This window comes from Callithrix jacchus, chromosome 5, assembly GCF_049354715.1.
Source record: "Callithrix jacchus isolate 240 chromosome 5, calJac240_pri, whole genome shotgun sequence".
Taxonomy (NCBI): Eukaryota; Metazoa; Chordata; class Mammalia; order Primates; family Cebidae; genus Callithrix; species Callithrix jacchus.
This window is the reverse complement of record NC_133506.1, coordinates 108468600-108495642: the sequence shown is the minus strand read 5'-3', so window position 1 is coordinate 108495642 and position 27043 is coordinate 108468600. Positions and strand designations below refer to the sequence as shown.

The following is a 27043-nucleotide window of genomic DNA, read 5'->3' as shown; positions in this document are numbered from 1 at the left end:
CTGTAATCCCGACATTTTGGGAGGCTGAGGCAGGAGGATTACTTGAGGCCAGGAGTTTGAGATCAGCCTCAGCAACATGGCGAAACCCTGTCTCTGCTAAAAATACAAAAATTAGCCAGGCATCATGGTATGCACCTGTAATCCCAGCTAATCGGGAGGCTGAGGCAAAAGAATCACTTAAATCAAGGAGGCAGAGGTTGCAGTGAGCCACGATCACTCCACTGTACTCTGCTATACTCCAGCCTAGGTGACAGAGTGATACTCCATGTCAAAAAAAAAAAAAAAAAAAACCAGAAAAATTTAAAAAACTCCAGAAGAGGAAAATAAACAAAAATGGGACATCAACTCAGACACGAAGGAAAAAAACATTTTTTTAAGTCTTCATCATTTGTGTCAAAAAAAAAAAAAAAAAAAACACCAGCCCTTAAAAACCCAGAAACCTGAGGTGTAAAGAGATGAGTGACCCCCTCAATTGTTCCTCTAAGAACAGACTATATCTTTCACCTGCTTTTTAAGTCCTCTTCCCAAGGTCTGGCCCAATGTTTGGTACCCAATGGTTGTGTAATGTCTTTGAATGGATGAAATTTACTTCCCTACTGAAAAGTAAAGCATTCTCCAAATGCAAGCAATTGTGAAACAGGGATAAGGGTTGAGGGGGAGCAGCATGGCTGCGAGCTGCTTCTGCCTCATGTATTCATTCACCTGCCTGAACCAAGCACCCACATGCATGGATGTGTACCATGTACAGGCTGTGAAACGTGAACCTTGCCTCACAGTGTACCAAGAGAGAGGAGAGCATACACAAAGAACCACCAGGTAGAAAAGCTACATGAGTTTTAAAATAAGGAATTTCTGAAGCAGCTTACTACTAACAGCTGAAAAACACTGCCTTGACCACATATACAAAGGCTGCAATCTCAGAGGGATATTTCATGTATTTAGTAAAACCTAGGGAAATGAGGAAGGCAGGGTAGTTGATAGGGACTTGTAGGCACACTTGGTCCCAGGGAGGCAGGTGGATGCTGAACATCATCTAAATTAGCTGCCTCCTTGCTTGGCAATCCTGTTACCTACACCATCTGAATTCAGCCTTTAGCTGGATGTAACCATTCGTTCACTCATTCATTCACAAGAATTTACTGAACGGCCTAGACTGCGCAGGCCTATGTTAATTGACTCCAGCACATTCAATCCACGACATTCAAGTTATAGTTTTGGCCTCTCAAGCTGAAAGATAATCATTGTATAGCAAGAAGTACAAAGATTCTCTGCAGACAAAAATAGCTGGCCAAGGGACCACACCATATGTACACGTAAAAGTCTGATGGATGAGGATATGTAGCAGGGAATCAAATGTATCCAACGCACATACTAACAAACATCAAAGCAAACCTAGTCAGACTGAGTCCCATTTTAACAATCTTTATAAAGGTTTCTTCATGTATTTACAATTCAAGTAAATTTACTTTATACACAACTAGGGAATTCTTTATTTAGTAATGTCCTAACATAAAAGTTCACATAACTGCTTCTGTCAAACCATGATACTGAGCTTTATGACAACCCAGAAATAACTAAGAGAAGGCAAACATAATACCTTAGAGATCAAGAAACATTTACACAGTTCAACTGTTTAAAAACAGCTCAACGTTCAGCCAGTGAATAGAGTGTGAACACCAGCCTACACAGTATACAAGTCCTTCAGGGAGGCGAGAGACCTTTTGACTGGTCTGCAGGTGCCTCCAAATGCTGGTCCTGAGGTGCTTCTTTCTGAGGCTCATCTTCTTCCGACGTCGTCTGTGGTCTGACACTCAAGTGTTCAGATTTCTGGGAAACGTGACCTTGCTGTTGCTTTAAAGACCAGATATAAGTATCACACAGATGTGATCATTTTCACTCAATTGATTGGCTAAGATATATAACTAGGCACATTCTGTCACTGAGTGAAAAATTTAGCACTAACATCTCAGATCCAATTCTACTACCACAAATAGTAAACATGACTTTTAAAAGTCTACAGAACCACAATTTCAAAAGCCCTAATGATGACTCGCTTGTTTCAACTAGCAGTCATTACCACAAAATTCCAGTATATTCAGTTTAACAGTGTTTGACCTGGAGTTTAAGAACGTAAGCCAAGGTTAGGGAAAGAAAACCAAGTCTCTCTTTAACTTCCATCAAGTTGGCAACTCTAGTCAACCCTCTGCATCTACAGGTTCCACATATGCAGATTCAACAAGGACGGATCAAAAACATTTTAACAATTAAAAAAAAAACATTAAAAATAACAATAATAAAAAATAAAAAAATTTTTAAATAGAGTATAACAACTACCTATATAGCACTTACATTGTTATATATTATAAGCGATCTAGAGATTAAAGTATATGGGAGGATATATGTAGGTCATATGCAAAAACTATAGCACCTTATAAAAGGGATTTGAGCATCTGTGAATTTGGGTATCTGCAGGGGTCCTAGCACCAATCCCCTGTGCATACTGAGGGATAATTATATCCAGTATACTCAGGATAACAATTTTAACAATGAAATACTCACAGTCCTTGCTTCGCCTACTCGTCTTAAAATGATACCTTCTGCCAATAAAGCCTTCCCTGTTTCCACAAATAACTTCTCTTCGTCTGTTTCTCCAAGTTTCTGCAGCTCAGTATACTTCTCCACAAACCTGTAATTCCAAGCAGTCACATTTTAGGTTTGTTAGCATTGTTAAGACACGCTGTTGCACAGTATCAAATGGATAATGAAATCCTTAAAAAATAATATGAATAGCCCGGGACTTATAAAATGCCTTACCGTTGACAGGTAGACTTGAAGTTTGGATTGAACAGATCAAAAGCTCTTTGACCAGACCCATACGCTGAATAAAACTTCCTAGAAAATGCAAACAACATGATATAAATCTCCAATTATAGGCTGGGGATGAGAATGGAATAAAAGAAAGAATACGTGCTAGGCCCTGAGGAGTTACATACAGTACAACCCACAGAGCCTAGGCTGAACAGTTTTGTTTTTTTTAGATAAGTAATACATGGATGCACATGGTACATACATCAAATAGCACAAACGGGTGGCCAGTGAAAAGTAACACTCTCTCCCTCTTCTGCACCCCAACCCCCCAGTTCCCTTCCCAGGAAGCAGCACTAACCAATTTCTTATATATCCATCCAGAAATATTCCACTAATACACAAGCACACATGCACTATCATTCCCTGCCCCCAGCCACATTTTTAACCCAAAGAATAGTAAACCCTTCTCTATGTCTTGTCTTTTTAAAAACTGAGGTATGGCTAGGCACGGTGGCTCATGCCTGTAATCCCAGAACTTTGGGAGGCTGAGGTGGGCGGATCACTTGAAACAGTTCAACATAGTGAAACCCATTCTCTACTAAAAATACAAAGATTGGTCTGAGCCCTTGGGTCAAGAAAAAAATTAAATTAAAAATAAATAAATAAATACAAAGAAATTAGCCAGGCATGGTGCCACATGCTTGTAGTCACAGCTACTTGGGAGGGTAAGGTGGGAAAATCGCTTGAACCCCAGGAGGTGGAGCTGCAGTGAGCTGAGATCACTGAACTCCAGCCTAGGAGACAGAACAATACTTTGTCTCAAAAAATAACAAACTAAAAATACATTTTAAAAACTGAGGTAAAAGTCAAAACAATTAATTATAAAATTAAATTTTTTTTCTTTCTTTTTTTTTTTTTTAAAGAGACAGGGTCTCACTGTGTCACCCAGACTAGAAGCAGTGCTATGATCATAGCTCACTGCAGCCTCAAACTCCTGGGCTCAAGCAATCCTCCTGCCTCTGCCTCCTGAGTAGCTGGAACTACAGGTTTGCAGCACCACCATGCCTGGCTAAGTTTTTAATTTTTTGTAGAGATGCGGTCTCACTATGCTGCCCAGGCTGGTCTTGAACTGCCAACCTCAAGAGATCCTCCCACCTTGGCTTCCAAAAATGCTGGGCTTACAGGCATGAGCCACTGTCCCCAACCCAAATTTAACATTTTTCAGTGTGCAATTAAGTGACATGTAGAAAACTCACAAAGCTGTGCAATTAGCACTTCTATCTAGTTCCAAAACATTTTCATCACCCCCAAAGGAGGCACTGTACCTCAGCAGTCACTCCCCATTTCTCCTCCCTACATCTTGCCTTATCAGTGCATGGAGACTGTTTCCAGTCCTCTGCTACTCTAAACCATGCTGCGGTAAATGCCTCTGTTTATAATTTGAATGCATCATGCAAATAAGTCTGTAGCATAAATTCACAAATGTGGCATTACTGGATCAAGGTATGTGTATTTGTAATTAAGCCTTCCAAATCACCAAAATCCTTTCCAAAGTGGTCGCACCAATTTACATTCACATCAGTAATATATGAGTGCCTATCTCCCCATGCCCTGACCAAATTACATTCTCCAGCTGAGCGTAGAGGCTCACACATATAATCCCACCTGCTTGGGAAGCTGAGGCAGGAGGATCTTTTGAGGCCAGGAGCTCACTGCCAGCTTCGGCAACACAGTGAGACCTGAGACTCTGTCTCTAAAAAAACACACACACACATACACACGAGCCAGGTACAGTGGCTCATACCTGTAATCCCAGTGGAAAAAATATATATTTACACCAGGCGTGGTGGTTGATACCTGTAATCCCAGCACTTCTGGAAGCCAAGGAACGAGGATCATTTGAGCCCAGGAGTTCAAGACCAGCCTGGGTAATATAATGGGACCCCATCTCTACAAAAAAATTTAAAATTAGCCAGGAATGGTGGCATACACCTGTAGTCCCAGCTACTCAGGAGGCTGAAGTGGGAGGATCACTTGAGCCCAGGAGGTCAAGACTGCAGCAAGCCATGATAGGCCCCACTGCACTCCAGTGTGAGTGAGATCCTATCTAAAAATAAATAAATAAATATATATACACACACACATACACATTCGCAAGCACGCACGCGCACACACACACACACACATACATACACGTTCTCCAACTTTTTGATCTTTGCCAACCTGATAGGTAAGAAACTAGAACTCTTTATAGTTTGAATATGCTTTTCTTATGAAAGAGACTGGACATCTTTCTAAGTTTAAAAGCAAACTGAATTTCCTTTTCTGTGAACTATCCACGTTCTTTGTCCACTTTTCTATTTGGTGGCTGCTATGGACTAAACGGGTCCCACCAAAATTAGTATGTTGAAATCCTAATCCCCAGTGTGATGGTATTTAGAGATGGAGCCTTTGGGAGGTAATCAGGTCACAGTAATAAGTCCTCATGACGGGATTAGTGCCCCTATATCAGACAGGAGAGCTTGCTTCAGCTCTCTGCTCTCCTCAATGTGAGGAATCAAGAGGACAGTCCTCCCCAGAACCCAATCCTGCTGGCGCCCTGATCTCAGACTTCCCAGCCGTTGAAAATAGGAGAAACAAATTTCAGTTGTTTATAAGCCACCTTGTCTACGGTAATTTATAGCAGCCCAAACTATGAACGTGGTCTCTTTCTTAATGACTTATAAGCAAACTTTATAGACATAAATAGAAAATTAGTCCTTTGTCATAACATTGCAAATATCTTTCCCAATTTGTTGGCAGTCTTTTGATTTTTCTTATGGTACTATTTTGTGCAGAAAATTTTATCATTTTCTTTTATGGCTTCTGAGTTCTATATCATGCTTTAAAAAGGCTTTATCACTCAGATTATGTTTCAAATCCTTCCATGTTTTCTTCCAGTACTATTATGATCTCACTTTTTACACTTAGGTTTTAATGCCTCTGTTTCATTTATTTTGTTGTAAGTTCCTTTTTTTCTTTTCTTTCTTTCTTTTTTTTTTTTTGTTGTTGTTTTGTTTTAGGAGAAGGGTCTTGACATGTTGCCAGGCTGTAGTGAGTGCAGTGGCTACTCACAGGTACAATCATAGTGTACTACAGCCTTGAACTCCTAGACTTCACTGGTCCTCCTTCCTCAGCCTCCCAAGTAGCTGGAATTACAGGCACGCACAACTAACTACTCTATAAGCTTTTTTAAAAATCAAAAACACCAAAAAAAAAAAAAAGAGGGCCCAAAGATAAGTGTTCAATACATTATATAAATACAAGATATTTTGGCATTAATAGAAATAATGTTTATATGTTCTGACAATACTAAAAAATTGAAAAAGAATTTAAAGAAATAATATTTAACAAGAGGGACCGGTAAACTATTCCACGTTCTCCAAACACTTGTCACCCAGTTCCAATGCTATCTACAGCAGAAGCACAAACGATTATTTTTAATTTGTATTTGCTTATTTATTTTTCAGAAGAAGACTCACTCTGTTGCCCAGTCTGGAGTGCAGTGGCACGATCTCGACTCACTGCAACCTCCACCTCCTGGGTTAAAGCAATTCTCCCATCTCAGCCTCCCAAGTAGCTAGGACTACAGGTGTGCCCCACCACACCGGCTAATTTTTGTATTTTTAGTAGCAATGGGGTTTCAACATGTGCCCAGGCTGGTCTCAAACTCCTAACCTCAATGATCCACCAGCCTCAGCCTCCTAACGTGCCAGGATTACATGTGAGAGCAAAGCACAAATGATTTTAATGTATCAATGAACCACAAATTGCATGCAATGGGTCTGAGAAGGCAGGTGCTGAAAAAACATTTACTCTCCTCAAAGATATCATGGCTTATACCAAAAGTTTCCAAGCTGAACAAGAACCTACTTGCTGTTCTGCTACCTTAAAGGAATGCTGGGGTGGGGGGGTCCCTGGGGAAAGCCTGGGCCCCAATTCAGAACATAATGACCTCATAATTTCCATTTTTATAGCATCCAAAAATAATAATAAGGGATGTGGATCAAAGTCAATTAGGCACACTCATTGGTCTAAATACTTAACAGAAAAGGAACCAGACAAATTCTAGGTACTAAAAGAAAATTAACATCAGGATTCAAGGGGAGGGGCTTTGTCAGCAAATTCACAGCAGCAAGAGATTTACCACTTACTCAAATCTCAGACACATGTATAGGGATGCGAAATGTGGCCATAGAAGTGGTTTCTAGCCCACCATTCCTGAAATTGTTTCAGAAAACTCATAAAACTCTGATGGCTGTTCTCCAAACAGTCCCAATTCTGGCTGTCCACCATTCCTCTCCAAGGAATTTTGTCTCTACCATCCTCGTAGTTCCTTTGTTCATTAATTAGTCCATTAGCTTCTTCATTCAAAAGACAACTTATATGCCACGCGCTGGGCTAGGCACTGAAGTTACAAGAATGAGTTCGACAATGCCCGGCCCATGACAGTGTTTAATGAATGGCTGTTATTGAATAAAGACAAGGCATTCGGAATGCAGAGCTATTAACGACAGGCTAAGGCCACAACAGGGGCAAAGTTCTCAGGGTATACAAAAGGAGAAACATGAAAACTGAGCAGCAGCAGAGAAGTAGTCCCAAAAGAGTGTGACAACCATTTTTTTTTGATATAAAAAAATAGAGAACTTTAAATATATTTTTAAGAATGTTGCTAGGAAACCATTAGCAGCACATTTTCTGTGACTAAGTTTTGGGAAAAGGAGAGGGAAGGGGGGAAGAAGATTAAAGAATGAATATTTCTACTAGTTTCAACCCCTATTGCACTTTGAAAGTTAACTCAGAAAAAGAGTTGTGTTTACTGAAAAAGACTTTCCTAAACCTTCTAAGCCTAAAAGCAGTGAAGCCAGCAAAAAGGAAAAAATTTTAGTAGATCTGAATACATAAAATACCTTAGCGCCTAGCACAATGTTTGGCACAACACTTACCATGTAGAAGGCACCAAAAAATTGGTGGAATGAAATAAACAACTTCTATACATTAAACATGTATTATGAAGAGCAAATAACATATAAATAAATGTCTGGAGTGTATGTCAACGACTTATTATCTTCAATTCTATAAAGAACTCTTGTTGATCAATAATTATCAAAATAAGTAAAGAACACAGATATTTCAAAAATAAATTCAAATGGCCAATTATCATGAAAGTAGAGAAACTTGTCAAAGAAACAGAAATCAAAATCTCTAAACACCATTATTATTCTTTTTCCTCCAAGATAAAGTCTTGATCTGTCACCTGGGTTAGAGTACAGTGGTATAATCTCAGCTCACTGTAACTTCTGCCTCCTGGATTCAAGCAATTCTCTTGCCTCAGCCTCCCGAGTAGCTGGGATTATAGGTATGGGCCACCATGCCCAGCTAATTTTTTTTGTATTTTTAGTAGAGACGGGGTTTCACCATGTTGACCAGGATGGTCTCGATCTCTTGACCTCGTGATCCACCCGCCTCGGCCTCCCAAAGTGCTGGGATTATAGGCGTGAGCCACCACGCCTGGCCATTGACTAAACATCTTTTACAGTGTGTTCAACAAAAAGCTGAACTAAAAAAAAAAAGGAAAAACTATTGCCACTGAGCTTAAGAAAAAGAAAAAACAAGAAAATGGATGCTAAAAAAAAAAGAAGGAACACATGATGTTCCTTCAAATTCCTAGTGATTTTTATTTTTAAATCTCTTAGACTTTTAACCATCTTTTTATCTGAGTGGCTTCAAAGATCTGGACTACTAGCTCCATAGAACTGTTCCTCCTATCTCCACTGGGGGAGAAGGCACAATGACCATCATAAGCTTGGAGTCAGAGATGTGATTCCCAGATCTGCCACCCTCCTATGTTTTTAATAATTACAAGAATTTGGCTAATTTCCTTGAGCCTCGAAGTCTTCTTGAATAAAATGGAAACAAGAATACCTACCTTATAGGTTAGAGTAAGGCCTACTAGAGAATGAGATAATGCTTACAAAGAGCTTGGAACAGTGCCTGGCACAAAGCAGATGCTCAGAAACATGCAGCTATAATTGCAATGATTTCTCAGTAGCTGGGCTCCAGATTCCACTTTTCAGAACTTGTTTCACTATGGGGAAGGAGTGCTGTTCCCCAATTTGGCTAGATAAGCCTTCCCCACAGGGTAAGCCCCTATCTCAATGTCATATTTAAATTACCAGACTGCTAGTGAAACCTTCCTTTCTGAAGTTCTGTTGCCTCCCGTATACTATAGGGCTTTGCACTCACGCTCTGATCCGATCCTCGTGGTACCAGATGTCCTGGATGGAAGCTTTGGCTTTGCCATATCGCAAGCGGGGCCTACGGAAGATGGGCTCTCTCAGAGGGGGAAAGGCGTTATATACGTCAAACCACAGGGGCTTCTCCTTCAGCACCCCAGCCCGCATCAGGTCCCGAGTCCTTAGGGAGGGAGCAAAACGAAACTCGGTCACTGGCAGTAGCCTGCCAAAGCCCCTGAATCAGTCTAGCACAGCTTGGGACATTAAAGGTATCATGCGGTCTGCAACACAGAACGGGGGAAGGACTGCTCCCCACCTACAGGGAAGGTCTGTCCCACATCCCAAACCAAACTAACAACGCTCAGGGGTTAAATCCCTCTATCTTCTTTTGTGCGTCCCACCCACGATCAGTCACGGAAAAATTCAAGAGCGGTCTAGTCAGGCCCATCAGGCTCTTCCTTCCTTTCTCTTCCTAGAGACCTCCACTAGAAGAGGGACAGCTGTAATAATCTTTAACGTGACACATAAGTTCAAAGAGAGGCATCGTCAGACACAACTATTCCGAGCCAGGAGAGAACATGAGAGAGGGCCTCACCCGGCTCAGCCCCCGCACCCTGCAGAACGCGTCCCCCCTGCTCAGGTCCCCCCCAAGGAAGAGCGTGACCGGCTGAGAACCCCAGCCTGGGAAAGGCACCCTCAGCCCACCGCGGCTCGTAGCACACACCGCGAGAAGATGCTCCCTACGGTTTCCAATCGACTGCCTGCCATGATGAGCGCCTGAGACAGAGTGTGACTAGCTGCTACCGGAACCGGAAGCGGCTGCGCCAGGTAAAGGGCTCAAAAGTTGCTAGCCGAGCCAAGGATCACTGCGCTTTCACTGCAGGAGAGCAGCGCAGGCAGAAGCAAGTGATAGGCCGAACGGGAGCGTTCTGAGGCTACTTGCCAGGTTAAGGCAGGAGCATTCGATAGCAGAGCCAAAAAGGCGGAAGCGAGCCAAAGCCGGACAGAAGTAGTAAATGACCGAGCTGGGGGAGGGATTCATTATGGTGGTTACTTCATTCATTCTTTCCTTGTTGAGCCAACTCCTCTGAAAAGGTGGGGCCGCGCGGAGGGGAAATAATGAGTCACAGCGGGGGTGAGGCTCAGCCTAAGTCCCGGGGAAGCCAACAAAGGCCGAGATTTGAGGTCACCATCTCTTGGCCCAAGCTTAGCCTGATGCTGTTCAGAGTCACAGACTACGCAGAAGAAAACCAAGGCCAGGGAGGGGCCGTCACTTGCCCAGGGTCAAGCTAGGCTAGATCTCGGGCCTCCGCCTCTGTGTAGTGCTCCCCACTCAGCCCCTCGTCCTCGGAGTGCCACCTGCATCCACGCTAACTGGGATACTGGCTGCAACTGGTGTTTCCCGAGGCCGGTGTCGCGGGCTAGCTCCTCCTTGGAGCTCGAAAAGTGAAAGTGTCCGGAACAAACAAACGGCGAGAAGGAAACGAAAAAATCTGGAGAAAGTCATCTCTCAGTGTTAAGCTGTAAAAAAAAAAAAAAAAAATGCAAGCTGTGTGTGCATAACCTTTGATCCAGTAATCATATTTTGGGGAAAGAACCCCACAGAAATTAAAGCATCATTTCATGAGGATGTTTGCGCAGGGATCATCGTTGCAACATTGTAGTGGGGAAAGAAAAATCCATCAGATGAGAAATGTCTGGAAAATTATTTTTCATACCTTTTTTGGAATCCTATGCAGCTATTAAAATGAATGAGCTAGATCCATATGTATTTACCTAGGTTAACGTACATGATTTATGTTTAAATGATAAATGAAGTTTCAGAGAAACATGTTTAATGGAATCTCAACTCATAAGAAAAAGAAAACACTTCTATGTATGTTTGTGTTTTGAGGATAGAAATTCTGCAGAAGGACACCCAAGGGTGTAAACATTGAATATCTCGAAGTGAAATTGCAGGCAGGGAAGGGAGACTTTTTTTTTTCTTTATGTATGCCTCAGAGCCTGACTTGTCAAGAGTTTGTATTCATATTTGAACTTTTAATCCAGTGAATGTTTTGAATCACACACAATATCTCCTGGGAACCAAGTCAAGTCATCCTAGAATCCTCCCACTCTGAGGCTGGTGAGGGGGAGGAAGGACTGTTTGATGAGTAGTTACTGCTCTTGTGTGTTTATCTTACTGAATCCACATACCTTCCCACAAGGTAGCTATTAACATCCTCATTATAGATGAGAAAGCACGGCCTCAGGAAGTTAAATAACTTGTCTGATAAGCAACTGATAGAGTCAGCCTGGGGCAGGGCAGGGGGCGGGGGCAGCCAGAGCCCTTTCCAAGACCTCACAATGCCGCTTAAGCTATGCCTAAAGCTGGAGGGTGGTAGGCTCAAGAGTCCAGCAAAACAGGCTCCGTCTACAAGGCAGGGATCCAGTGATTTGAGACCCAGAGCTAACCTGAGGTGGGTTTCACTGCTGCCTCCAGACCCTCTGGAACAGAGAAGAGAGAGCAAGCACAGCTCTGGCCTCAGGCCATGTGTAAAGGCTCTAGTCTCCCAGCCCTCAGGAGGTCTAGAAAACCTTGCTCTGGGAAGAGTAAACATGCTCCCAGCTAAATATAGTCTTCCCAGGCCTCATAACAACTTTCTAATTCTGTCCCAGCAGCACTATCTGCCAGCCCAGATTATAGGCACACTTCTCTTCTCCCACCAGGAACTGTTACCGTAGGTTAGTGCAGTCACTGCTGCTAAAGAGTTAAAGGGTTTATTTCAAGATCAGGGAGAGGAGCCAAAGACCCAAACCCTCAATAGGGGAAGAACTGCAAGGCAGAAATGTTCTCTCTAATCTTGGAGTGGTCCATTCCTCTTCCACGCCTTTGAAGTTTCCCTTTCCAGCCTACTTCTATGACTGAGAGCAGAATATTGGCAGGCAGACTGGGGGTATTTTGGGGATATTGGGAGCATTATTGATAAACAGCCTTCCGAGGCTGCACGAGAAATACACACCCAAGAAGCATTCATTCATAATACAGGAGGGAGCTGTTGGGCAGCAGCGGGCAGGCAGAATGGACATTAAAAGCTATCTTCTTGAGTAGGGACCACAGCCTCCCAAGGCCATGAGGGGCTGGGGCACTTACACCATGCACCACTGTGCCACAGGAGGCACCAAGGAACAAGTATCTCATTCAGTTGTTCAACCACCTGCTGCCCTAGGTAATGTGCTGATAATCTTACAGATAAGGATTTGTAAACTCCAAAGGCCATGTTCTTCCACAACACCCCTCAGCCCCATTGTAGTCACCGCCTCATTGTAGACGTGCCCACTAATTGCATCACTCTGGGCAAGTTATGTAACTTTTCAAGCCTCTGTTTCTCCAACTATTAAAATGTGAAGCTGGGCTCAGTGGCTCATGGTTGTAATCCCAACATTTTGGGAGGCTAAGGTGGGAGGATTGCTTGAGCCAGGAGTTCAAAATCAGCCTGGGCAACATAGTGAGAGCCAGTCTGTAAAATAATAATAATAATAATAATAATAAAATAATTAAATTAGCCAGGTGTGGTGGTGTGTGCCTGTAGTCCCAGCTACTCAGGGGACTGAGGTGGGAAGATAGCTTGAGCTCAGGAGTTGAAGACTGCAGTGAGCTATGATCATACTACTGCACTCCAGCCTGGGCAACAGAGCTGAGACCCTATCTCAAAAATAATAATATGGATGGCAGTGTCAACTATCTTCATGGCTTGTTGCTAAAGTAAAAGAGATCATTCATACAAAGCACTAACCGCAGCCCCTGGGACACAGTGAGTGCCTGTGAGCAACACGAGCACACCTGATGGCTGGAACAGCATCGATACTGCTGCTGTGCTGCTGTGCTGTGCCATCCACCATTGCTGCCTGGACCGCAGCATTTTGATAATATTTCATAGATTGCCCTACTTGTTTTACTTTCTTGTTGGATGATTCATTCATTCCATAAACATGTAAACACCTACCTGACTATTCTGAGTCTTAGAGAATCCAACTGTCCAGTAGAGAAGACATGGAAATACACAAATATGAAGTTATGTGCTGAATAGCTTGTTGATTGCATGAGGTTTGCTAGGCCTGCCCTAACACCATTTACACACAGAGTGGGTGGCTTACACACAAACTTAGTTTCTCCCTATTCTGGAGTCTAGAAGTCCAAGATCAAGGTGTCTGCAAGTTTGGTTTATTCTGCACAAGGCTACTTTCTCTGTGCCTTGGAGACAGCTTTCTTCTCCCATGTCTTCACATGGTCTTTCCTTTGTGTGGGAGGGTTTTGTCCTAATCTCTTCTTCTCAGGACACCAGACTTATTGGATTAGGGTCCACCCTAATGACTTCATTTTAACTTAATTACCCCTTTAAAGACTATCTCCTAATATAGTCACATTCTGAGGTACTGGGAGGTAGGACCTCAATGTATGAATTTGGGGGAGACACAGCTCAGCTCCTAACATTGATCTGTAAGTGCTGAATACTTTCCATTTGCCCAAGCAGTTCCACACCCACTCTCTGCCATCCTTCACCCTGCTCTGTGCCCCGGGAGGCTGACTTCTGTGGCCTGCATCCACCAGCCCCTTGCCCTCTGCTTCTGGCTGGATTCCAGCTGGTGCTGCCAATGCAAGGCGTTGGCAGGGGACCTGAAGGAAGGAGAAGAGTGAAGTAGACCTTATTTCCCTGGTTCCGTCCTGGAATATAAAGTTCTAGAACATAAAGTCACAGCTCTCTCACTAGGTTCCAGCCACCGTCCCTCCCCTGCCCCTTCAAGCCTAGACATAGTTAGCAAGCTGTGCCCTGCTGTTATTAGCTATGCGGTCTAGGCTATCCTTTCTGGCTTCCCATCACTCTGCCCACATCTTTGTGATAGTGCCCTAATTTAAATAGTGCATGGAGGTCAGGCATAGTGGCTCATGCCTATAATCTCAGCACTTTGGGAGGCCAAGGCGGGTGGATCACTTGAGGTCAGGAGTTCAAGACCAGTCTGGCCAACAAGGCGAAATCTGGTCTCTACTAAAAATACAAAACAAAAATCAGCTGGGCATTGTGGTACATGCCTGTAATCCCAGCTACCTGAGAGGCCATGGCAGGAGAATCACTTGAACCCAGGAAGTAGAGGTTGCAGTGAGCCGAGATTGCACCACTGTACTCCATCCTGGGTAACAAAAATAAATAAAATCTAGTGTGTGGGAATTTGTCAGACAAAATGAGGAAGAGCATCCCCAACAGTGGAACAGCTTTGGTCAGTGAAATTCCCAGCATATTGATGAAAGCATGAATGCTGCTACTCACCTGTGGCAGACAGCTAAAATCAGGGAGCAATTAGCAGGACCAAGAGGATGAAGGGCATGGAGGACTATTAAAGGAGGGGGCAGCCAGGTGCAGTGGCCTGTAATCCCAGCACTTTCGGAGGCCAAGTGGGTGGATCACTTGAGGTCAGCAGTTCGAGACCAGCCAACTTGACGAAACCCCTGTCTCTACTACAAATACAAAAATTAGCCAGGCATGTTGGTGGGCACCTGTAATCCTAGCTACTTGGGAGGCTGAGGCAAGAGAATTGGCTTGAACCTGGGAGGTGGAGATTGCAGTGAGCCAAGATCATGCCACTGCACTCCAGCCTGGGCGACAGAGCACCACTCCATCTCAAAAGAGAAAAAAGGAGGCAGAGTGCCTTCTCTGTCCTTCAGGCTGTTGGGCTTGTGCCCTCTCTCCTAAGAGCTCCCTTCAGACCCATTCCTAGCTTCAAGGAACTATCAAGAGTCAGTTCAGATGAGAAAGCTTTTCAGCCCCCAGAACACAGAAAGACGGGGTGAGTGCCCATATCTGCTCCCTCCCTCCCTCCCTCCGCTTATCTCTTTCAGGGCTCTGTGTGTCTTGTAACTGTTGACCTCTCTGAGTCTGGCTCCAGGAGCCTTTTTGAGGGCAGGAACTAGGACTTATAGCTCTGCCTCCCCACACCTGGCCTGGTGCTTGGCCCAGAGCTCTTCAAGTTTTCCAGTGAACAGCATGGATAAATAAAGCCAAGTTAGGAAAAATGAGGATGCTGGGATCTCAGGCCTCCCTTCACTGCCTGTCCACATCCAGTCCTCCCTCCCTCCCAGGCCCAGCTTTCCTTTGAGGCCTTCCCCAGACACACAGATAGGGAGAGAGCTGTGGTTGAACAGAAATAATCCCCTACCTCACCATTCCCTGCACATCCTGGCCATTTCCACTCTGGCCATCCTCTGTGCCTCGTTGGCAGAGAGTTCTCTTTTACAGTCCTCTGGGCCTCAGCTTCCTCACTTGTAAAGTGGAGATAATCATAGCACCTGCAGAGGGTTTGTAGCGAGGTACCAGTGGGTTCATTCCTGCTGAGTGCTTAAAACAGTGCCTGGTGTATGGTAACGACTCAGTTAATACGAGTGATAGTGACTTCTGACTATGCTTCAGAGCAACAGTGTCCTGCAGTTAAATCTCAGCTGAGGCTGGCTGCCTGACTCATGCCTGTAATATAGCACTTTGGGAGGCCGAGGTGGGAGGATCAATTGAGCCCAGGAGTTTGTGAGCAGCCTGGGCAATAGAGAGACTTTGTCTCTATTAAAAATCAAAAGATCAGCCAGGCATGGTGGCATGTGCCTGCAGTCCCAGCTACTCAGGAGGCTAAGGTGGGAGGATCGCTTGAGCCCAGGAAGTCGAAGCTACAGTGAGCTATGATTGTGCCACTGCACTCCAGCCTGGGTGACAGAGTCGAGACTCTCTTTCAAAAAAAGAAAAAAGAAAAGAAAAGAAAAAAATTCTCACCTAACAACATACAAGCTATTTTCTTTTTCTTTTCTTTTCTGGTTTTTTTTTTTTGTTTTTTTTTTCTTCTAGATGGAGTCTTGCTCTTTTACCCAGGCTGGAGTGCAATAGTGCAATCTCAACTCACTGCAACCTCTACCTCCTGGGTTCAAGCGATTCTCCTGCCTTAGCCTCTTGAGTAGCTGGGATTATAGGTATGTGCCACCACACCCAGCTAATTTTTGTATTTTTAGTAGAGACAGGGTTTTGCCATGTTGGCCAGGCTGGTCTCAAACTCCTGACCTCAGGCGATCCACCCACCTCAGCTTCCCAAAGTGCTGGGATTACAAGTGTGAGCTGCTGGGGTTACAGGTGTGCGTCACCATGCCCAGCCTAAGAGCTATTTTTATTTGGCTACCCACTCTTTTCCTCACCAAACTTGGGCTTGCCCCCAGGAAGACTCCAGTTCAGGCAGAGAAATAAGTACTTTATGCCCTGGGAGGCCTCTGTCACTGTGACCAGGGAAAAGCAGGCCAGCTGGGCCTGGAGCAAGAAGCTGGCTTTTTATTGTTGGAATTGCCAGTTAGAATCACTCTGTGGGGTTTTGCAGCCCACAAAACCCCCTGAAGTCATACATTTCAGGGCCGGGGTGGGCCCTTCTCTTCCCGTGGAAGCCACAGTAAGTCGATCTTTACTATGCACATGCGTTTGCTGTGGATCTTGGAAATGCAGTGTGTCGGTAGGTCTGGGTCTGCATTTCTAACAAGCTTCCAGGTTGATGCCGATGCCGCAAATCTGCAGTTGGGATAACCGACCAGCCCAAATATGCCCACGACTTTCCCAGTTTTGGAAAAGAAAGTTCTGCATCCAGGGAAACCAGGAGAGTTGGTCACTGTAACCACAGACCTCACTTTGAATGGCAAGGTCAGAGTAAGGAGGCATGTGCTGAGTTTGTACTGAGCTTCACAGTTCCTGACACTAGAGTCCCTGAAATAATCCTCTTGTCCTGATAAAGAATTGTGACTCTTTTACTCTCTAGAAAGGACAGCTGACTCCAAGTCTCAGCTCTTCAGGGTAGATGCTGGTTTTATGGGGCCTGAAGCTTATCTAATCTTAACAGTGGCCCTCTTAAGAAAAAAATCTGGCCAGGTGCAGTGGTTCACGCCTATAATCCCAGCACTTTAGGAGGTCAAGGTGGGTGGATCATCTGAGGTCAGAAGTTTGAGACCAGCTTGGCCAACATGGCGAAACCCTGTCTCTACTAAAATTACAAAAAAATAGCTGGGCGTGGTGGCACATGCCTGTGATCCCAGCTAATCAGGAGGCTGAGGCAGGAGAATCGCTTGAACCTGGGAGGCAGAGATTGCAGAGAGCCGAGGTCACCCCATTGCAGTCCAGCCTGAGCAACAAGAGTGAAACTCTGTTTCAAGAAAAAAATTAAAATATATTTGTTTTGCAAATTTTACAAAACATATGAACAGAGTAAATTCCCTTCTGTCTCTTTGGCCTAAGGCCAAACAGAGGCTTACATCTTCCTTCTGGGAAAATGGTGCTGGGTCTCTCAGCGCCAGTGACCGCCAGTTCTGTAAGATGACCACCAGGTGGCAGTCACTCTACACAGCCCCCTTCACATGCCCGCCCTCTCCCGCCTGGCCACCTCCAGAAATTTCCAACTCTTTCTCCAGCTGGTGCAGCCCATTAATCCAACAAATTAATCTGTGCTGTGATAATGGGCATAAGGATTTCATGTGCTTCTCTCTCAATAGCATATTTGCCATTTAATGGAAATGCTAAAAGATTGTTTTTAAAATCAGATAAAGAATGCTAATGGAGGCGTTCCAGGCACTACTGATCACCGTGGTGATGTTTTTGAGCTAGTGGGTCCTTTCTGTGCTCCACAGATTGCATCTGTTCAGGGGTGCTGCATCTTAACTGCATTCCCCCACACACCCACCCAACCCCACCGTATAGCTTAGCGTTTAGGTATCATGTTGGGAGCTCAGCTGCCTGGGTTCATAGGCAGGTACTACTTACCTCTTACTGAGGGTAGTGGTTGAGTAAGGACTTTAATATCTCTGTGTGAAACACAAGTAGTAATACTGATTTCACACAATTTTTGCAAAAGATTGGGTGAAATAATGCATGTAAAGTTCCCTAGGAGAGTGTCTGGCATGCAATAAACACTCAATAAAGAGCTACCGTCAGTGGGGTACAGTGGCTCATGCCTGTAATCCTAACACTTTGGGAGGCTGAGGCGGGTGGATCACAAGGTCAGGAGTTTGAGACCAGCCTGGCCAACATGGTGAAACCCCGTCTCTACTAAAAATACACACACACACACACACACACACACACGTGTGTGTGCATGCCTATAGTCCCAACTACTCAGGAGGCTAAGGCAGCAGAATCATTTGAACCCAGGAGGTGGAGGTTGCAGTGAGGCGAGATTGTGCCATTGCACTCTAGCCTGGGTGACAGAGCAAGACTGTGTCTCAAAAAAAAAAACCAAAAAGCTACCCTCTTCATTCCATCATCCCACACCTTGCCTGCCTCCTTCATCCTTCAGACCAAATTCTGTTTTCCCTCCAGACCGTATCTCCAACCAGCTGCTTCAAGGGAACAGAGGGAGGGTTGAAACCCTAGCCTGGTAATAACCAGTCCAGTTCTTGTGGGCACAGTGTTTTCCAGACCCATGATCGCCTTTCAAGTTGGGGCTAATTCCTGGGGACATCTAAGCATACGATGGGGAAGGGGCCTTGGTTGGACCAGACTTCAGATAGCCCAGCCCTGCATTTTTGCAGAGGATAAATCTGCAGGTATCACCTTGTGGATACCAGGAACTCAGCACTTGCAGATAAGCAAGCAGCGTGAGGGTAGGTGGCTAGAGCAGTCATCTGGTCCAGCAGAGGCTCCATCTCCTGCGCTCCTTGTTAGACCTGGTAAGCATTCTCCCTTTCTCTCTCTGATTACAATCATCTTCAGGACATCTACACTAACAGACAAACTGGTGTAAGGGTCTCAAACAGTTGCATATTAGAAGCACTTGGGATTTTACAATCTGATTCTCAGGCTAACTCCCAAACCAATTAAATCAGAATCGCTAGTAATGAGACCCACACATCAGAAAATGATTCTAATGTACAGCAAGTTTGCAAGCCAGTGTTCCAGAGCAGTGTTTCTCTAGCTTTAATATGCATAGAAGTCACCTGAAGAGCTTGTTAAAATTCGAATTCTGGTCCAGCAAGGCTGGGGCAGGGCCTGAGATTCTAACAGGCTCCCAGGTAATAACGACTGTTGCTGGTCCAGACCAAGTTGTGAGTAGTCAGATTGCGGAACTGTGGTTCTCAAAGTTGACCATGTATCAGAATGATCTGAAGGGCTTGTTAAAATGCACCCCAGTTTCAGATTCAGTAGCTCTGAAATGGGGCCTGATAATACACATTCTTAAAAAAAAAAAAAAAAAAAAGCATTCCTAACAAGCTCTCAGGAGACAGCAATGCTTCTGGTCCACAGAGCACACTTTGAGCAGGTGGCAGGTAGAGGAGGCAATACAAGTTTGGGAGTGAGGCAGCCCTCGGCCTCCTCTTCTGGCTTCATGACATTCTAGCTCTCTGATCTTGTATAAGTTACTTAACCTCTCTGAACTGTAATTAGGCTATCTGTAAAGTGATCGTTATTGGGCAAGATCAAATGGGCTAATATCAAACACCTAACAGATTGCCAAGTGGGCTGGTCCTCAAGCTTGATGGCAAATTTAATTACCTTGGGAGGCTTTTTTTTAAAAAAAGCAAACAACCCATAGTTGGTCTAGGGTACTGAGCATCAGGATTTTTTTTTCTGTAACAGAGATGAGGTCTTGCTCTGCCACCTGGGCTGGAGTGCAGTGGTTCAATTATAGCTCACTGTAACGTCAAATTCCTGACCTCAAGCAATCCTCCCACTTCGGCCTCCCAAAGTGCTGGGATTACAGGCATGAACCACATGGGCTGGCCAGGATCTTTTTTTTTTTTTTTTTTTTAATTTGAGATAGGGTCTTGCTCTGTCACCCAGCCTGGAGTGCAGTGGCATAATCAGAGCTCATTGCAGCCTCAACCTCCTGGGCTCAAGCAATCCTCCCACCTCAGCCTCCTATGTAGCTGGGATTACCTGTGTGCACCACCAATCCAGCTAATTGTTTTTTTTTTTAGAGATGCGGGGAAGCGGGTGGGTCTCACTTTGTTGCCCAGGCTGGTCTCAAACTCCTGGGCTCAAGTGATCCTGCTTCCTCAATCTCTCAAAGTGCTGGGATCATAGGTGTGAGCCACTGAGCCTCATCTTGGCCAGGAGTTTTTTTCAAAAGCTATTCAAGTAATTCTGGACAGCCAGTGCTGGGTACTGGCCTGGTACCATGGTTCCTACACTGTGGTATGCATCAGAATCACAGGTTGCTGGGCTGTACCCCCAGAGTCTCTGACTCCGTAGGTCTGGGATGGGACTGAGAATTGGCATTTGGAACTGCTTCCCAGGTAATGAATACAGCGCAGAGAATCAGGGCTGGAGGATAATCCTGGTTTGCTCAGGACCGCTCATGTAGAGCATCACCCTGTCCCTCCCTGGGTCTGACTGAGGGTGGGGCCAGATCCTGATAGGTGGGGAAGTCCCTGCAGGGAGTACAGGAGGCACAGGAGTTGTCAGGGAAGAGAGCCGGTGAGGCCACCCCGCTGAAACGTGGCATCAGGGGAAAGAAGGGCAGCCTTAGCAGCAGTGACTGGGGGCTCAGGAGCAAGATGTGTGGTTGGAAGCTCCAGGAGGCCGTTGGCTCAAGGCAAGGAAAAACTTCGACCTTGAGAACTGTGCTGTCTGGAATCGGCACCAGCTTCCTCTTTTGGCATCAGAGGCCTGTCCCTGTGGCAGGAGGTCGGTCAGCTGAGCTGGGGAGAAGGGGGAAGGAGAGATCTTTCAGTTCCCTTTATAGTCTGAAATTGCACTTCCTGCAGCCTCCAGTCTGCCTTTAATCCAGAATCTGTTTATTTAGGGAGGTGACGGTCTGGAGCTTTCGCAACAGACTGGCTTTCCCCATGGTGTCTCCCTTGCCCATGAGCAAGCGGTTTACTGTCCCGGCGCAAACAGGAAGGAGACAGCGCTCGATGGCCTGCCCCTGCCGGGTCCTCGATAGAGCCGCAGGTGTCCCCTTGGGAGTGCAGGCAGAGAGGGCTGCAGGTGAATGGGACAGGCAAAGCCGGGGTATCCTGGGGATGCGCGTGGGGCTCCAGGAGACAAGCCCCTCCCCAGGCCAGGAGGCAGCAGGAGGGTCCAGTCCACGCTGCTGGCTACATCAGAGCACCAAGAGAACACCAAGTCTTTATTACAGGAATTCCTATGAAACAGCTCCAAGAAAAAACCCACACATAGGAGGAAAAAAATAAAGCAACACTCACAGACATGGGGCTAGGGATTCCCCCGCCGTGCGCCCAGTCCTGGCGCAGGGAAGGCTCAGAGACCCGTCGGGAACTCTAGTTGGGCACCCGAGGAGCTCCTCAGAGACCTCCCCTGCCCTCCAGGGCCCCAGGCCAGGCGTGGGAAGCAGCGGAGGGGGCGGCCGCTCCTCGCTCCTCGGCAGGGCCGCCTGAACCAGCGTCCCCTGCCCCGTGCGCGTTTCCAAACTTGGTCACGCTTGGCGGCAGCGGCGCGTCCTGGCCCTCCCCAGCAAGGGGAAGCTCGGCCTCGGGAGTCAGGGCGGGTGGGCGGGATGAGGTGCGATCACAGGCTCACCTTTGCTACACCCTCGTGATCTTGGGGCCACTGAGGCCACCCGGGCCCTGCCAAGAATCGGATCCCACTCCCAACCTCCCAAAGCCGCGCTGAAGCCCTGTGCCTGACCAGGCTTCCGGGCTCTCCGGAAGGTCGGCGCGCTCCCATGTCCAGGGCGCCGCGGCAGGCTGGGCAGCCTCCCTCCCCGTGGCAGTGGTCGGTGCCGTGTAAGCGTTCCTAGAATCCAGAGTTCTGCTCCTTAGCTCACCCACTCTTCTCAGGGGCACCCGGCAAGCCCTTCAGCCCTAGGCGCTCCCATCCAGGCTGGTGGCCTCTGGGACTTGCTCTTCAGCCCTGCACCTGCTCAAGGGGTCACTCCAGGGCAACTGCTGCCCACCCTCGGACAGCAGGACTTCCAGTCCAGCTGGGGAGTCAGAGCCCGTGTGAGCCCCCACCGTGGTGTGACTCCAGAACTGGCTTTTGTCTGCTGCCAAATTAAAGACCCTGCCTCCTCAGAGTCCTCCAGCTCAGAGGTGGCCACCCTCCCATCCCTGCTGGGTGGTGGGGAGCTGCTGGGAACATGCCCATCCCTTATGGCAGCAGCCTGATGAGTCCAGACAGGACAGTCAGCAGATGCTCTCTGCAGTAGCGCATAGCTCCTCACAGTGACCAAGGGACTGGCCAGGGATCTCCCACCCAGGCTGGATGCAGGGCTTGTGTGCTGGGCCAGCAGTCCCAGGGGAAGGATGAGCTACAGGAAGCCATGGAAGGGATGGGCACAAGTGCCCAGAGGGAGCTGAGGATGGGAACGGGGGCTCAGGCAGTCTGTGACAGGAGAAATGGGGGAGGGAGAGAGGCAGGGACTCCACCTTCAGGCGGAAGAGCCTTTGGTGGGATCTTCTTGCCCTTTTCCATATTCCAACTTTGATCTGCTTTCTGGATTTTTTTTTTTTATAAAGGGAGGTTGGTTCCTGCATTTTCACTCATTGACCATATGAACACCTGGCTACAAAAAGGGCTGTAATTTGCTGCTGCCTTTAGGGGCCCCAGGTCCTTCCTCCAATTGCAAGGCAGCAACTCTGAAGTTCTAGGTCCTGTGGAAAGTGGCAGTGGCTGGGCTGGACTGTGGCTGGAGGATCTCTGGGCCTCGGTTCTCAAGCACCATCTGTCCGGCTGCAGCTGGGCCCTTCAGCTGGGGGCCAGGGTTGCTCTCCAGCTGCCCCCACCGGGTCAGATCGTCTCTGGCAAGGAAGAGCTGCTGGCATCTGGCAGGGGAAAAAAAGGGATGGGAGGAGTCTTTTCCATAGGAGCTCAATGGTCTTTCCTGGACACTGGTTTCTGGAGAGACAGTTTGGGGCAGAAGTTACCAAAGACTGAAGCCTTCTCCTTTCTCCAGGGACTTGAGGTCAACCATGGAACTTTGTCTGGGTCATCTTCCCCATTCAAATTCCTAGAACCATTCCAGCTTGCCAAGCTGCAGGGATTCTGGCAGCAGGAGATGGAGTGGGGGAATGGAATTCCCAGGGAAGCAGCTGTAGGGGAGGGCTTCAAGGTGGGAGGGTACCTGGCCCATTCTAATATGTCTTAGCTCAGGGGAGCTAGGCCACAGAGACCTGTAGGGGGAGAAAGGTAAACTGGGGGCAGAACTTGGTAGGCCTGAGACACCAGGCTGAAGAGTTCCTAAGACTTGACTCAGAAGACTCATTCAGGTGGGGCGCAGTGGCTCACACTGGTAGTCCCAGAACTTTGGGAGGCCAAAGTGGGTGGATCATGAGGTCAGGGGTTCGAGATCAGCCTTGCCAGCATGGTGAAACCCCACCTCTACTAAAAATACAAAAATTAGCCAGGCATTGTGGCACACGCCTGTAATCCCAGTTACTCGGGAGGCTGAGGCAGGAAAATTGCTTGAACTTGGGAGAGGGAGGTTGTAGTGAGCCAAGATCATACCACTGCACTCCAGCATGGGCAACAGAGCAAGACTCTGTCTCAAAAAAAAAAAAAGAAAGAAAAGAAAAAGAGCATAGGAGAAATGGAACTAAAGTGGTGTTTTAGTGGTGGGGCAATCAGAGTAGGTGCAGTGAGAACTGGGCTGTGACCTAGGTGATGAGCTTCTGTCAGGCTGGTGATGGAAGAAACAGAAAAGAGAATGAGGCTGCACATGGTGGCTCACGCCTGTAATCTCAGCACTTTGGGAGGCCGAGGAAGGAGGATCACTTGAGGTCAGGAGTCCGAGACCAGCCTGGCCAACATGGTGAAACCCCGTCTCTACTAAAAATGCAAAAATTAGCCAGGCGTGGTAGCTTGCACCTGTAATCCCAGCTACTCTGGAGGCGGAGGCAGGAGAATCACTTGAACTGGGAGGCAGAGGTTGTGGTGAACCGAGATCGATCGAGCCACTACACTCCAGCCTGGGTGACAGAGTGAGGCTCCATCTCAAGAAAAGAGAGAGAGAGAGAGAGAGAGAGAGAGAGAGAGAGAGAGAGAGAGAGAGAATTAAAGGGGGAAATCAGGAGGAGAGACTGAGTTGACATCTAAGGCTGAAAAGAAAATCTTGGGTGCAGCTGGGGACACAAAGCAGCTCTGGAAGCGTTAAGTGCGATGGAGATTCAAATGTAGGAGCCAGACGTGCAGAAGTGTTGCTAGTGCTATAAAAGAGGACAGAGGCACTGCCAGAGTGGGCAGTGAGAAGACTCCGAAGAGGTTCAAGGGCAGAGCAACAAGGAGAGCCAGTATTGAAGCAGTGGGCAGAGACACAGGAGCCTGGAGAGAGGAAGGAGAACCAGGCTTCCTGGGGTCACAGGAGCCAAGGAAGGGCAGTTTCAGGAAAGATCGGGGCAGTACGTGGGGAGGAGCACCAGGGGAATGCAGAAGAGGGCAAGGCCCTGGAACTGCTGGGTGACCTCCTCGTCAGTCCAGGTGGTGGGAGGGGCTGCCAGCCTGCAGTGGATGAAGGAAGATGGCAAGGGAGACACAAGGAACCTTGGTTTTTAAGGGGAGTAGGAAGAGGATGTGAACTTCCAGAAGGAACTACAAAGGGACAAGCTGGAAGCCCTAGGACAGGAATGAATGATGAGGCTGGTTGCTGTGGCTCACGCCTATAATCCTAGCACTTTGGGAGGGCCAGGTGGGTAGATCACCTCAGGTCAGAAGTTTGAAACCAGCGTGGCCAACATGGCGAAAATCTGTCTCTACTAAAAAAATAAAAAACAAACAAACCAACAAATAGCCAGGCATGGTAACAGTTGCCTGTAATCCCAGCTACTTGGGAGGCTGAGGCAGGAGAATCACTTGAACCCAGGAGGTGGAGGTTGCAGTAAGCTGAGGTCACACCACTGCACTCCAGCCTGGGCAACAGAGCGAGACTCCATCTCAAAAAAAAAAAAAATGGTGAGCAAAGTTCTGATGTAAGGGTGGTTTGGACGGGACCCATTTTCCCTGGGGACCAGTAGGAAGGAGAAGGGGGTGGAGTGGCAGTGGAGACATTTCCCTGGGAGGCTGTATCTGGGTACTCCAGGGTGGTGGGAAGTGGGCTGCGGCTCTGGGTTTGAGGAAAGACTGATGGTTAAGGAAGGGGCTGCAGTGCCTGCTGGGAGATGTGGCAGAGAGTTGGGTGGAGGAGGTGTGGGGCCAGCTGCCCAGGCAGAAGGGAGAGGGCGCTTGTCTTTACTGATTCCTGGTTTCTCTCACCTCCACTGTGACTATCCTGAGGGTGGCAAAATTTCTCCATGGTCTGACACAGGGCCACACGTGCCAAACCACCAGCTCAAGAAAGCCTTGTAGTTGCTGCCCAGTGGGACCAGACCAGTGGCAGAACAGCTGGGTAGCTTCCCCTCTCCCATTGGAAAGGGGGGCTGAAAGAGGGACAGCTGTCCTGGTGAGTCCTGGAGGAGGCCTTGGCATCCCCTCTTTCTTCCCCGGAGAGGGCACACGAAAAGAGGAGGAGAAACGGCTTGGAGCCCCAGGGCTTCAGCCAGAAACCGTTGCCTCAGGAGGGGTTTCCTCGTCCCGGTGTGGCAGACACCAGCCGACCCACCCCAAGCAGGCGGCTGGAGAGAGCTCTGTGTGTGCACAGCCAGCTTGAGATCACCTCAGTTTTTCTTTTATCTTTTTTTTTTTCTTTTTCTGAGATGGAGTTTCACTCTTGTCGCACAGGCTGGAGTGCAATGGCTCGATCTAGGCTCACTGCAACCTCTGCATCCCGAATTCAAGTGATTCTCCTGCCTCAGCCTCCAAGTAGCTGGGATTACAGGCACTGCCACCACGCCAAGCTAATTTTTGTAATTTTCATAGAGACAGGGTTTCACCATGTTGGCCAGGGCTGGTCTCGAACTCCTGACCTCAGGTGATCCACCCACCTGGGCCTCCCAAAGTGCTGGGATTAGAGGCGTGAGACACTGTGCCCAGCCAGTTTTTCCTAAATTGTCCTCTCAGTGTGCTATGTGTGTCCTCAACTGTCTTCTCAACTAGACTGTAAACTCTTCAAGGTCAGCGCTGATTTTGTTTTCCTGTTCTCAGCATCTGTCATAGGCAGGTGTGCTTATCTTTTGTCAAATGAATAAATAACTAAAAAAAGACACGCAATGGACTAGTTCCCACGCCCGTGTCCCTGCCACGACTATAAGGGAAGACACGTGAGACCTGCACTACTCAGCTGCCCAAGCCCAGCATCTCTGGATACCTGGGAGGACAGATGGGGTGCAGTGTGGTGGCCCTGGCCTTGGGCAGCTGTGGCTCCAGGCCTTACCTCTTACTGTCCTTCTCGCAGGCCTTCCTCCACCTTGGGTGCCTCCCGCTGCCTTCCCCGGAAGTCTTCGTCTGAAAAGGAGAGGGACACTGCCTCAGCCTCTACCCTGGAGGGCCTCGCTCAGGCGCGGCCCTCAGATTGGGCAAGAGAGCTGACCCAGCTCTCTCTGCCCCCTTCATTTGGGGCCCGTGCAAGTCCCCCCAGGTGGGCGATGCATGGGTCCAGGGAGACAGGCAGCAGGACACCCAGGCACCGGCCAGGGTCCACCACTGAGCTCTGAGACCTTGGACAAGTTCTCCCCTTTTCTTTGGGCCTCAGTTTCCTCCTCTATAAAATGGGAGGGGAAAGCTGGACTATCTAGATGACCTCCAATGTTTCTGGGTGCCTCCAGACCCTCGAATGTGGCATGAGGATCAGCGTCCAGCTGCGGGCCCGGTAGGGTCTGAGGCAGAGTCTTCTGGCCCACGTGGCCTTTGGAAGGGACTGGGTGAAAGTTGAGAAGCTTCTGGGCCCACAGACTGAAGCTGCCCAGGGCTTGATTCTCAGGGTGAGGGTCCCCCAGGGGGGTAGGGGTAGGCCTATCTGCCCCCTCACACCACAAAGAATATTTCCCAAAAACAGTACCTGGCATTTCATGCTACAGGTAGACATCTAGGTGGAAGGAGGGCTAGGGCCCGCTTTCTGGGGTTGCAGGAAGGGAGATGAAATGTCAA

The 27043-nt window shown here is 47.4% G+C and overlaps 2 protein-coding genes across 10 annotated transcripts in view; both read right to left on the bottom strand.

Annotated features, from left to right (window-relative positions):
* Positions 1-1411: 1411 nt before the first annotated feature.
* On the bottom strand, positions 1412-9874 carry MRPS23 (mitochondrial ribosomal protein S23). Of its 2 annotated transcripts, none has more exons than XM_002748394.7 (5): positions 9808-9874; positions 9094-9264; positions 2815-2892; positions 2560-2686; positions 1412-1851 (listed from the first exon to the last, which is right to left on the bottom strand). In XM_002748394.7, the coding sequence occupies exons 1-5, from the start codon at positions 9849-9851 to the stop codon at positions 1702-1704; spliced, it is 570 nt and encodes a 189-aa protein (XP_002748440.3). In that variant the 5' UTR covers positions 9852-9874; the 3' UTR covers positions 1412-1701. The 2 variants fall into 2 exon arrangements, with proteins under 2 accessions (XP_002748440.3, XP_008995559.3); XM_008997311.5 differs by having other exon boundaries at positions 9094-9165.
* A 7405-nt stretch (positions 9875-17279) lies between these two features.
* Positions 17280-27043, bottom strand: part of CUEDC1 (CUE domain containing 1) — a 95998-nt gene continuing 86234 nt past the window's right edge. For 6 of the 8 annotated variants that reach the window (XM_078374107.1, XM_054256232.2, XM_002748392.6 and 3 more), the window contains 2 exons: positions 26331-26401; positions 21183-22851 (listed from right to left, as the gene is read on the bottom strand). In XM_078374107.1, the coding sequence (XP_078230233.1) occupies positions 26334-26401 (68 nt within the window). In that variant the 3' untranslated portion in view covers positions 21183-22851; positions 26331-26333. Of the gene's footprint in view, positions 20767-21182; positions 22852-26330; positions 26402-27043 lie in introns of those variants that run through there. The other 2 variants (XM_054256237.2, XM_078374111.1) reach the window with 1 other exon arrangement.